Source organism: Nelumbo lutea, chromosome 6, assembly GCF_056320005.1.
Source record: "Nelumbo lutea isolate HS-2025 chromosome 6, American lotus-T2T, whole genome shotgun sequence".
NCBI lineage: Eukaryota > Viridiplantae > Streptophyta > Magnoliopsida > Proteales > Nelumbonaceae > Nelumbo > Nelumbo lutea.
This window is the reverse complement of record NC_142689.1, coordinates 37133788-37146820: the sequence shown is the minus strand read 5'-3', so window position 1 is coordinate 37146820 and position 13033 is coordinate 37133788. Positions and strand designations below refer to the sequence as shown.

The 13033-nt window shown below is 38.7% G+C and overlaps 1 protein-coding gene across 1 annotated transcript in view; it reads left to right on the top strand.

Annotated features, from left to right (window-relative positions):
• LOC148848582 (K(+) efflux antiporter 2, chloroplastic-like) overlaps positions 1 to 13033 on the top strand; it is a 67557-nt gene that overhangs the window by 27537 nt on the left and 26987 nt on the right. The window contains exons 11-13 of the mRNA XM_088949111.1: positions 8461 to 8565; positions 8644 to 8772; positions 9142 to 9351. Coding sequence (XP_088805237.1) covers positions 8461 to 8565; positions 8644 to 8772; positions 9142 to 9351 — 444 coding nt within the window. The remainder of the gene's footprint in view (positions 1 to 8460; positions 8566 to 8643; positions 8773 to 9141; positions 9352 to 13033) is intronic.

The following is a 13033-nucleotide window of genomic DNA, read 5'->3' as shown; positions in this document are numbered from 1 at the left end:
ACTACATTCTATTGTGGAGTGTATGTACAAAACGGTTTGGTGGACTACTACATTCTATTCTTCCTTTCACTCGTACTCTAAATTGCGTTAACACCATCTAATGAAACTATTGTACAAAAGAAGGTACCTCATCATGGGATCTCATCAAGTGTATCCAAGAGTACCAAGAATAATCATCCACAAATAAGAGAAAATAACGATAGCCACCCATAGAAGGAATATGATATGGCCCCTACACATTAGTATGAACAACATAAAAATTTGAAAAACATCTTCTATTGCTTGCCTTGAAAGAATGTCTACAATGTTTTCCAAGTGAACAACCCTCACACTCTAAATTGGACAACCTAACAAATTCAAACAACTTTGGAAACAAAAAACACAAAAAAGCAAAAGATAAATGCCCTAACGGTTTATGCCAAAGCATAATTTGAGCCATTGACTCTGATTCATTATCCCTGCTGACATGATGGCTCTGATGACTATGAAGCACATCAAACAAGATTGATTCCATTCACCTCACGTCCGCTCCCAATCGTCCTCTTTGATTTCAAATCCTACAAAACACAATGACTAGGAGAAAAAATTACTGAACAATTCAAAATCTTTGTCAAACTACTAATAAATAAAAGATTAGTGTTCACTGTTCAGTCTAGGGACATGGAGTACGAATGGTAGGGTAATGGTATTGGTTATCCTGACAGACCCCTTCCCAGCAATGGGAACATGGGATCCATCAGCTATGAAAACACTATTTCTACCAGTGCAGAGGTAGTATGTTAAAATTATGTTTGAAGGAAAATGAAGATTACAAAGAGGGTGAAGACATTTGCTTTTTTAGTACAAGATGTGCCAGATAATGCTTTGTATTGATGACGGTGAAAGCAATGACGGGAAATGAAACATCCTGTTCTTTCTATCATCTCTGACACTGAAAGCAATGATGGTGAAAGAAATCTTCGTGAACTCGAGTGAAGGAGCCTTTGAGAGAGTGAGGTGGTTAGAGAAGTGTCTTGTGGGTTGGTTCGTTAGCTCTAATCCGGATGAGGTAGAGGTTCTAAGATGGGTCAGATTGGAATGGAGTTTAACGGAAGCCATTCAGGTGAGAAAATTGAACACAAACTTCTTTCTTTTCATTTTCTATAGCAAGGAAGAGGCAGATGAAGCCTTGGAGAGTGAAACTACTTAGCTTAGGACGCCAGACCTTCAACTGGGTAGATGGAATCCTCTTGTGGGGGCAATTCGAGAAGTAGGAAGCAGGAGCCTTGTTTGGATTGATATCTTTGGAATTCCTCTTCGTGCTTGGAATCTTAATACGTTTTGTGCCATTGGGACTGTGGTTGTTTCAAAAGTGTAGATGCCCGAACATATAAGTTGAAGAATCTAGTTACAACAAGATTCTCGGTTGAAGTTGAGAACCTTCGCTTGATTCTGCTAAGCCTAGCACTAAACTTTACTAGGGAGTGGTATGGTTTGAGGTTAGTGATAGAGGAATGCGTCCCTCTGCATTGGCTTCAAGTGGAAGCAACGATCTTTCCCGATCAAACTCAGGAGTTAGTCTATCTCGCAGAGAAACCAGGGGAGTCGGTTGAGCAGGGGACTAGAAGTCTAGAGGAAGAAGATGATGGAATCCGAAGGGTCGGGAAGGCGGATAGTCAGGACAAGGAGAAAGGGGAGAATTTGGAAAAGGGGGGTGAAGTTGTAATATTCAAGGAGGAAGTTGAGAAATATTCAGTGGAGAAAGGACACGAGGGACACGCAAAGGGAGCATTTAAGAGGGGGGCATTCCCAATAAAGCTAGTTGCTCTTCCTCGAGACCGGTTGCGGCTAAGTTTAAGAGTGGGTCCTACAAGTTTAGGAGATCAGTACGTAACTTTAAGAAGGGTGTGCCTTGCGACTCCAGTAAAGGCAAGGTTGGATTTTGGTTAGGGAGAATTGAGGGAAGACCTAGTGAAAGGTCTGGGGTGCCTTTCAGAACTCATTAGAAGAAGGTTTCAATAGCTTTCTCAACCAAGGGGGATGTTCCTTACACCTGATTTACCGGGCATGGTTTAGGGACTGGAGAGACTTCTTTGAGTTCAGGCAAGGCACTTAGAGAGTCATAGGGCAAGGTGTTCTTGCCTCTTGACGAAGCTAGAGGTAAGCGAGATCACTCTCCTCATCTCCATGTTTAGGTTTGAGTAAGGAGAATGGGGGTATTGTTACTTGTCACCAGGTGGGTGGCTCGGAGAAGGAGGCTGCAGTGAAGGAAGTAAGTGAGGCTAGAGTGGAGAAGGAAGAAGAAGGGTTGACCACCAAAATCAAGGAAGGGGAGGAAGGAGCCATCATTGCAGTAGGAAGGGGTTCTTTAGGAGCTGAGGGAGAGAAGGGGATTGCTTCAAACCTCCAAGATGAGTTAATTAGGAAGGATGTTGATTATGAGGTTTCCGAAGTGGTTGTTGGAAGACTAGGATTTGATTTGGGTTGTAGGGATAAGGAGAAGAGGTTGGCTTGAAGTGGTGAGGTCTCGGAAATTCCTAAGAAGACTAGAGGTTCAAACAATCTTAACGTGATTTATGTTACGAAGGTATTCTCAAGACTGAAAGATGGTTTGGTGGGAGTTGGACTGGGCAATAAGTATAAAAGAATTTACAGAAGAAAAGGGGTTAAAAATAACTCCCCTAGTCTTGAGAACTCGTGTCTGGAGTTGTCTCTCTTCCGAAGGGTCTGGAAAGGTTTCTCCTATGGAGTCCCAAAGGATGGACTCGAAAAGGCATAATCGTTCAGAGAAAACAAATCGACCCGATATTATCTCAAAAGAGGTTTCTGCCGAAGTCAAGTGACAGCGGGGGATAAGGCAATAGAGCTAAGAGGAGTGGACTTGAAGACTCTAGTTGATAGAGAGGTGGAAATCGACAAGTCGTTGGGTATTTCAACACAGGAATGCATAAGGTAAAGCTAAGTGTAACGAGAAAATTCATCAATAAACATAGTAAAATATTTATAACCACTCATACAAAATAAATGGTATGGCCCCCACACATTAGAGTGAACAGTATGGAAAAGAACTATAGATCTTTTGTTAATTGCAAAATCAGAACTTCTACAATGCTTTGACAACTCGCATGGCTTACAATGTGAACTTGACACTTAGTTTCCTTAAACAAAGCTGGAAACAAATGACTCAACAAAGAAAAAAATGACCCAAAAGATAATGATATAACATAAAACGACCGACTAACTCTTACACATTTGAACCAAAAGTTGCTATCGAAGGTTATACTTGATTCTGTCTAGGCATGTCCAATAGGTATATCCTCTTCGCCTCTTGGCCACTCCGAATCACCTCTTGAGATTCCATGTCTTGAAAAACATGTAAGAAGGGAAAAAGACCACACTGCAATTCAAGGATTTTGTCAATTTACTAACTAAAAGCAAATTAGTGTTTAGTTTAAGAACATAAAGGATAGGGGATAAGTTGAGGGTATCTGAAGCTTTGATGTCGCCCTTGCCAGAGATAGGAGCAAGAGAACCATTAACAAGGGAGATCTTATTTCGACCAGATAAAAGCTAGTAGGTGGAAAATAAATGGGACATACTAATCATATGGTTAGAGGCACTAGAATCAATTATCCAAGGGATCCTACGATTACCTGAGATAGAAGCATGATTCGTAGTAGCACGAATACCTGAATGGGCATATGTGATGGGAGCCATTTCCTGAAGATGTACTAGCTGCAGTTGTGGACTCTTATGTGGTTGATGAGTCTCATACTCTGTTCTAGTAGCTACAAGTTGTTACCTCACTGACTTCTCATCACCAACACCCTTTTGAATCCCAGAGGAAGTGGCTACATTGGCATTACAACACTTCTCAATCCCACTCTTTTTATTATTGTTGTTGTTCTTGAATCTACGCAGTATAGAGATAGTCTGGAAGTGGCGCTTGGGGATAGAACAAAAGATTTTTTATCATCATTGAGATCAATCCAAGTTGGATAGGTTTTTGTGGCTTCTAGTAGGAGCGGCTAGACTTTCTTCCTTTCTCCCATTTTGCCAGGTCAGGTGAAAACCCTGATTTGGCTGTTTGAAGAGCAGTTCTAGACTTAGGATAGTAAGTCTTGACTAGTAAACCGTTATCAGAAAACTCTCCAGTTAGCTAGGGTTTTTAGGAAACTCTCCAAGAACTTGCCTTGGGCCTCAAATCAGCACTGCAATCTCTTCAAAAACCTCCTCTAACGGGGATGAACACCTACTAATCAATTAACCAATCAACTCTCCATACAACCTGTGTATTAGGGGTGCTCACAGTTCAGTTAACCGAAATGTAGGCTTATTTTTTAAACCGAACTAGTACTACTGGCTTTTGGAAAACTGGTAACCGAAACCGAACCATAGTTGATCAGTTAATTGATTGACTAGTTCGGTTCATTGGTTTTTCAGATTTTTATATCTATAATATGTATTATAAAAAATTATATAAATATATAATAAAAATAGATTTACATATAAAATATTTTATTTTAAATCATAAATAATATATTATATATTATAAATATATATTTGTATATATCATGCATATTTATTAATTTATAATATATGGATAATAGAAATATATATGAAAAGTATATAATATACATAAATATACATATAATATATACAAATATATGTATACCAGTCGGTTCAGTTAACTGCCGGTTTGTTATATTGGTTAACTGAAACCGAACCGGTACCTTCGGTTTTTTAAAAATGCCGAACTAAAACCGATTTGACTGGTTTGGTTAACCGGAATTTTTAGTTCAATCTCGTCAATTCGGTTTGGTTTTTTGGTTTTTCTTGCTCACATTTACTATGTATAGGATTAAGTAGACGAGAATAGGTAGGGCCGCCACTCTGATACCAAGTTGAAAATCCCAACTACAATAATCTAAAATAAGAGAAGAAAAACAAGAGAGAAGAAGAAGATTGAAGGAGATTTAGTGATAACAAGATTCGGACCTTAGTGAATAGGTTCTAATGAATAATGAGGAAAGCTAATTGGTTAAAAAACCCAGCTTCAGTTATTTGGTGCTACAGGGATCTTATGAGGAAAGCTAATTGGTTTTCAAGGAACATGACTGTTAATTATTAGTGGGTGGGTAGAATAGCTAATACCATAGCGGATGGGTTAGCTAAAAAGGGGTATCAAGGGAACGTTTATTCTGGGCAGTGCTGTAAACTTTCTTTTCCTAGTCTGAGGTAGTACTTTGTTGTTGTTGTGGAGAGGTACCAGCTCGTGCCTCTCCTTTGGGCAGGCTATATTGTAATATCATTCTGATTATCATGGATAAATTTCCAATCATTTATCAAAAAAAAAAGAAAGAAGATTGAAGGAGATGGGGGAGAGAGAAGTGATGGAGGTAGAAGATGGAAGAAAGGGAAGGAGAAGAGAGAGTGGTTCGATCCCCTCTTCAAATCCCAACTATCTTTTATTCTCTAATTGTAAAGATGAGGACAATTACATGATCACCCTTAGTAGTGCGGTCAACACTAAAGGCAATAATAAAAGAAGGAAAACATGCCCATAACTAAGGCCCACTACTAACAAACATCAGTCATAAACATTACTTGAAGAGAAAAAGAAACTAAGGCCCATTCGGCCCATCATCTCTATAGAAATCTTTCACAATTTTGGAACTTTATCTATTAACCACATTGGATGCACCCACACATATCTGGAATGATCATCAATAAGCGTAGTAAAGTATGTATAGCCAGTCTTAGAAGGTAAAGTAATAGGGCCCCAAACATCAAAATGAACAATATGAAAAAGAAATTCAGCTTTATTATTTTTTTAAGGAAAAAGATTTCTACATTGTTTGCTTAGCTGACAAGTTTGACACTTCAAGTCTATCAGGGATACTGATTTAAACAATTTTGGAAACAAAATTTTCAATGACTCAAAATTCAAATAACCAAGACGACTATGCCATAAATAAACCTAACTCATATTGGATTGACTCATAGAACTTTGTAGCTGTAAGACCAGACTTTGTGGCTTCAAAACTAGCTTTATTCTCCAAGACAACGCATAGAGACCATCGACCATACTACCTCTACCAATTGTCTCCGCCGAGATCAAATCCTATATTACACAAGGAGGGAAAAAGGTTACTAAGCAATTCGCTGAATTTGTAATGCTACACATGGAAAACAAGTTTATGGGAAGTTTAGGTACATGCAATACATCTGAGAGTAAGGCTAAATGCAAGAGAAATGGTTACTTGATCAGTTATGGTGGAGAATGAACCATCAGCTAGTCTCAGCTTATCTCTCCTAGAAAGTAGGTTATAGGACTGAAATGAATTGGACTTGCTTGTCATATGATTCGAGGTTCTAGAATCAATGACCCCGGAGATTCTGAAGCATGAGATATATGGAAGGATGTGGCAGAGTTACTTGATGTAGACACAAGGGAAGTCGGGAGTGGTGCCAGAATCCATATGACGAAGTGTCCTACCATACAACTCTAGATGGTCACAGAACGAGTTAATTATATCTTCTTGGGATTTGAACTAGAACAAAGATCTTGATACATAGTGGAACCTGAAGTCTGATGTTCCTAAGTGACACCATGTTGATGAGTTGTACTTCTGATCCTTCTAACTAGGCTTCTTGTTTTGTTCTGGATAGATTTCTTATTTAATTCTTGAGCCCACTTAGGCTTTTCATAGAGATCCCAACAGGTGTCCCTAGTGTGTCTGGACCACTGGCAAGAGTACACCAAAGTTTATCATTGTCATGATGTCATCCACCTTTTTCTAAAAATCACCCTTCTTAAAGGAACTTCCACCACTTGCATTTGCACCTCCACTAACTGCCAAAGCAACCGGTCCCCCCCTCTGAACTATTCATCACATTCCTCCTCCCTTTTGATTGTACCAAGGAATATACCTCCTGGACTGAATGGAGATCTTTGCTTTTCAAAATCTGCACCCTGATAGACTCATACATAGCATTTGGCCCCAAAAGAAAAGCGAAAACCTGTCCCTGGGAAACTAGAGACTTGTAGGCCTTGGCATCCTCATCACACTTCCAGTTCATATTCAGATAGTGATCTTACTCCCTCCAGATAGAGGTCAAATTGGAGTAATAAACTGAGTGACTCCTTTCCCCTTGTCTACACGTAGAGGATCAACTTGCAATTGATAGATTTATACATAGTGTCTTTGCTCAGAGTATGTAAATTGAGCTTGCTTCCAAATTTCATAAGTTGTCTCTGTGCACATAAAGTTTTTCCTTGCTTGTAGTATAGAAACTAAAAGCCACGACATCACCATACTATTTTCTTGGTTCCACTTATCATGTTCTGCACTCCCAGACTTTGGCTCCTTAATTTTTCCATTGATGTATCCTATCTTCCCTCTTGCAGTTATGTAAAGTTTAATCCCCTTTGACCACTCTAGGTAGTTAAGTTCATCTAGGGAAATAACAGCCATAGGGAAGTTCAGATCATACCCCTACTCACTCCACCATGAGTAGCAGACACACCAGAAGTGGCTGAATCTTCAGAGACATGGGCAGAGAGCTGTTGTTACTGTCCAGCCACACAGGAAACAATAGAAGAGCAAGCAGCAGACCCCTTAGTCTCACACAAACAGCACTTAAAAATTGTATTCAGTACACTCCACATATAACACGAGGCACTGGAACACTGCTGGAACAGATAGAGGGTCAAAAAGTGACAAGAAACAGATCAGGATGGGTCTAGATAGGCCCTGCGAGCATCAAAAACCTCTCCTCTAGGGCATACGATCACTACTTTTTCAAGAACATACTTTATGTTACTGCAGGTACAGGTCATTCCAGACCTACAAAAGCACTCACCTGAATGCACAAGGATCATGTGATCCACCAAAAAGATGGGAGCACACTTCCAACACCTTCACAGTGGCTGTCACCACTTCTCAGACTATATCTTGGTACATGGCTAAGAGAAGGGGAAAAAAATAGCTGATCTCCTCAAAATCAGTGAATGTGAATATCCTGTATTTAATCCAGAAAGAAAACAGTAGGAAGACAAGGAATCTTTGAACTGCCTTCAGACCCAAGATTCCTGGAAGAAATCAAAGAGTAGAGGAAGGAGAGAAGAGAGAAGAGAGCTGGCGGTGCCAGCTCTACTATTTATATTAGGGCGTCCCTATGGCTCTAAGTACATGTACTGTTAACAGTATCTTCCATCTTCTTTCTTGTATGGACTTTACTTACTGTGAATGTTCTGCTGAGGGAACCTTTCCCTCCTTTTAATACAAAGGTCCATTACTTAAAGAAAAAGAAATGACAGAATTGTACAAACTTTATTCTTTATGTTCTTTGATGAGAATCATGTTTGGGAAGCTTGAACCTTTTTATGGAATCTAGATTGTCATTTTTGACATTTTACTTTACTTTATTATTTGAGCATGGGGTTCCTATTTACATTTCCCTCCTGTGTTTTGGCAGTTGCTTCGACCAATTTATAAGCAAATTGCAGAGAATCAAAATGCAGAGATATTTTCTGCAAATACACTCCTTGTTATTCTAGGGACTAGCCTGCTTACAGCAAGGGTAGGTGCACTACTGCTGTTAATTTTCCCCCATACACTTCCAACTAAAATTTATGCTTCCCATTTTCTTCTGGAACAGGCTGGGCTTTCTATGGCACTAGGAGCATTTTTGGCTGGCTTGCTTCTTGCAGAAACTGAATTTTCCTTGCAAGTGGAATCAGATATTGCACCATATCGTGGGCTTCTGTTGGGTCTCTTCTTCATGACGGTATGGATTTGATTGTGATTTCAGTGCTCTTGTTTGCATACCCAAGGGTTTCTGATTGATTACTCTTTTTCAAAGACTGCCATGCTAATCCACTCTGAATGTCCTGCTTTCTTGCTGTTTTCATTATCTTCTAACAATTTAGCATATTCATTTCCTTAACCTGCCCTGCTGTCCCTTAAGCTTCTTTTCTATACTTAGTTTGTTGCATTTAATATTTATTTTTGGTCAACTATTCCATTTTATTCTTTTTTTCCCATCACATTGTTGCTTAATAAATTTTCTTTATCAGAGATTTAACTGTCCTATATTATTATGGAATCTCACTTGGATATCTGCAATTGACTTTTTTCATTTCTTCTGGGGTTTCAGGTTGGGATGTCCATTGATCCGAAACTTCTTGTGTCAAATTTTCCAGTTATTTTGGGAACACTGGGACTCTTGATTAGTGGCAAGGCTATATTGGTTGCTTTAGTTGGTAAACTTTTTGGTATTTCAATCATAGCTGCAATAAGAGTTGGTCTTCTTCTTGCACCTGGTGGAGAGTTTGCATTTGTAGCTTTTGGGGAGGCTGTTACTCAGGTTGGCCGTCATTTGAATAAACTACATTGTGTGTAAGCTTTTGTTGTTTTAAGACAGGTTACTATGCTTTCTAGTTCTCCTGCATATAATATCTAAATTTGGCAGTTAAATGCTTAAAAAATACAAGACCTTTTCTCTATTAATTTTCCTGCATGATTTCAAGATGATTCATTCAACAGTAGCTTTACTTTATGCATTTTGTCCTAGATAGGAACATGTTTGGTAGATGTGCCTGCATTTTGACCTGGTTTGTGACTCACAGGCTGTTTAGGGGGATATGATACAGTGGATATTTTTTATCAAGATATCTTGTTCTCATAAAATATGTAAATACAAAAGACATTTATTATATACTTCGATTGTACTGTCCCTTAGTGTACAAGGGCACATTTTCACATTTGCTTATTAATATAATATTTTGCAGCTTCAAAATTTAATAAAAGCTATCACTATAAAGAGGTGTGTTTTTTGTGTTTTCACTAGGGATGTATGTGGTTTATCAAAATAGGATGTATCAAAATCAACACACACACTCAAATACGTGTATAGTTGTATACATACAAAAATATAAGTATATAGGGAGAAGTCTGGCATATCAAAAACTCATGTGATGAATTTCTATATTATCATTAATATCTGCATAATTTCTTTATATCTGGATGGATCTATGAAACAAATGAACACTTACAACCATGTACATCAACTTAAATAAGGGCATAGTTTTTGTGTTATATACTCTGACCAAGTGATAGGAATTGATCAGCACCCTTGAAGACTTGTTCTAGAAATAATAAGGCCTTACAACAAGTCCTGATATGGCATAATGATGGTACTTGGGAATTAAACACCAAGGGTATGTTTGCCATTTTACAATTTTTCTGTAGGGTTCAATAATAGGGTTTGATTGTCTATTTTATAGTTTTTTTTTATGTTTAAAATTTTAGAGTCATTGCATAAGTAAGATTAGAGTTATTTGAGTCTTCTTTGAATTGAAATAGGATATGACAACTTAGTTTGAGTCCTATTAGGATTATTGAGCCTAACAGTTTGATTCCTAGGACGGACTATTATGAATCCAACAATTTGACTCTTAGGATTGTTATGTGTTTAGAGTCTATAAATATGTATGGACGTTTTACACAAAGAGCAGTGAAGTTTATTGAATTTTCTTCAGCTTATGCTAACTATGGTGAGCGATTCCCATGCTCTAGAGTGATTCTAGGCACCTTGTGAGTGATTCCAAGTATTTTCTCTCTTCTTTCTCTCCCTATTTTCTCTCTTATTCCTTCAAGAAGCCAGCCATCAACAGCCATAAAATTCTGATCAAAAGAAGAACATTCAACATTTTCCAAGGACTAGAACTGAGCTGATCCTATCAGTTTGGTATCAGAGCCAAGGTTGTAGGCTGTTATCATCATGGCTACATGTGTCAAGTAGTATAGGTGTTGGCTGACTGATAGACAGAGATTCAATGATGTCTACCCTTTGCATGAGAATTGAAAGTCGAAACCTTTAAAGCACAAGCAAAAGAGCTTCAAGAAGCTAAAGAAGAAGAAATCCAGCAAGAAGCACCCCTAATCAATTAAAGGGATGGAAGACCAAACAAGGGATTTGTTGATGAAGATGATAATGGTAAAGATGAAGGATTTGTTTATCTTAGAGGACGACAAAGAGCTGCAAACTGCACAAGGGTATAACCTGCACAAGCTAATTGAGACTCAAGTACCCATCAAGGGATTGATCAAGAAGCATCGCTCACAAATCTATTTGATGGGATGATGGAACAGGCTGAACATGGTGGTTATGCAGATGATATAGCCAAGAAGGTAAAAGGGGATGTTTTTGATTTCATTGGAGACTTAGATCCTCAATTTTTTTTTATATTGGTTGGCTGCACTTATTAGACAGTGTATGCCCTTAGCTCCAATCAAATTGATGTACTTATTGTCATTTATTGTAAATGAATAAAAGTGCATAATTGATTTATGTGATTTGGTGTGTTTTTGTGTAATACCCTTAAATTGGACACTTATGAGACTCGTGTTAGTTTAGAATCTTCACAGTCGTTGGATAGATCATGAGAGATTTATTCTGCCATGGTTGACACTGATGTGCCGCCAAGTTGGTTGGGGTGGCTTGTCTCAGCTACCAGGGTGAGACTTGAGGTACATGCAGTGTGGGTTTTATTGAAACCCTGAACCAGACCAAATTCCAGTATTGCCCTGGACCTTGGAGATAGATGGACAAAACTGGAATGTTACACCTGACCCCTAGACTTGATTATGGTACTTCACTAGGTGTCGGATTAGGCTGCCTTTGATATGCCAATCAGTGAAATCCTTAGAGGGGGTCAAAACCTGGGTATATTGGGGCAGTCTGAGAATTCATCTGATTGGGTAATCATAGTGACAGGATCAACCTCTTTGTCGGACAAAGTGAATGATCGGGGAATGCACTCTCTCTGATGAAAACTTAAACTGCAGGTAGTGGATTTCAAATGTGTTTGAAATTTGGTTTTGCAAAATATGTTTATATAGAGATATACTTATATATAATAGTTTCAAATTGTTTGCAAAAGGTTTTAATTCATGTGATCCATGTGAGTAGAGAGTGCAACACTGTACCTTTGTAGCTGAGGGAGAGGTCCTCTCTTGTCGGGCAGTGTATGATCATTAAGGGTTGATAGGTTAAGTGTAAAACCATTTAGGGATAATAAACCTGATGGGCTAATCTCACATAAGTCCATAGTCCCTGAGCCTTTATAAGGTGGTTGGACTCGGGGACTATCTAGTGTAGATGTTGGGCCCACTATGAGCCTATATTGATGGGTTTAGGGGTTTATTTGGCCAGGCCTTGTAACATAGGCTAGGCTGAACCCATATGGCTTTTGTGGAGATCAATGCTAGGGTCCCACGCCATACAAAGAGAACCAAGTTAGCCGACAGTTAAAGGAAGTGAGCCTGAAAGCTTAATGGGCCTTAAAAGCCCACATCGAATTGGGTATTTAATTAGATTAAATAAAAGGTGACAAATTGGGTTGATAATCAGAATAGGATTAGCTGATGGATAAGATAAGTCTTATCCATTTAAGAATCCAGATTCAAATACAGATTTGAATCAAAAGAATTCTTTCCTAATCAGATTAGGAAGCTGATCCAAAAGAGGATTATAAATAGGAGGGTGAATTCTCTTCACAGAGCACTCAACTCAAAATTCTTAGTTTTGCTTTTCTCTCTCTGTTCTTTCCACCACCTACCCTATTCGATCTCCGTCTTGGACTGGTCAAGATTTGATCTCGATTTTATTTCTTGCTAGAAGAAATAATTTGAAGCTATGCTCACATCCTTGGCGTGATTCTTGCTGAAGAACCTCCTTGTTGATCTTGCCTCATCCTAAGCTGTGTCATCTTCAGTGGAGGACGGATTTGGCACTCTCTTTGGATGTAAACACCTACATTGGGAGGAGCATTTACGTGGATTCCGTATCAGGTATCTCCCTCCCTAATCTTTGGTCTAGATTTGGTCTGGTTTGTTTCAAGAACGATCCTTGGAAAATGCAGTTTTTCTAAAATTGGGAATAGAATTCCTAGAAGGGAGAAAGAAATTTTTTGAAATTTAGCCTTCCTATATGGTTCGACCATCCATATGATGGATCTCCCTTCCCTTCAGCACTAGAGGAATTT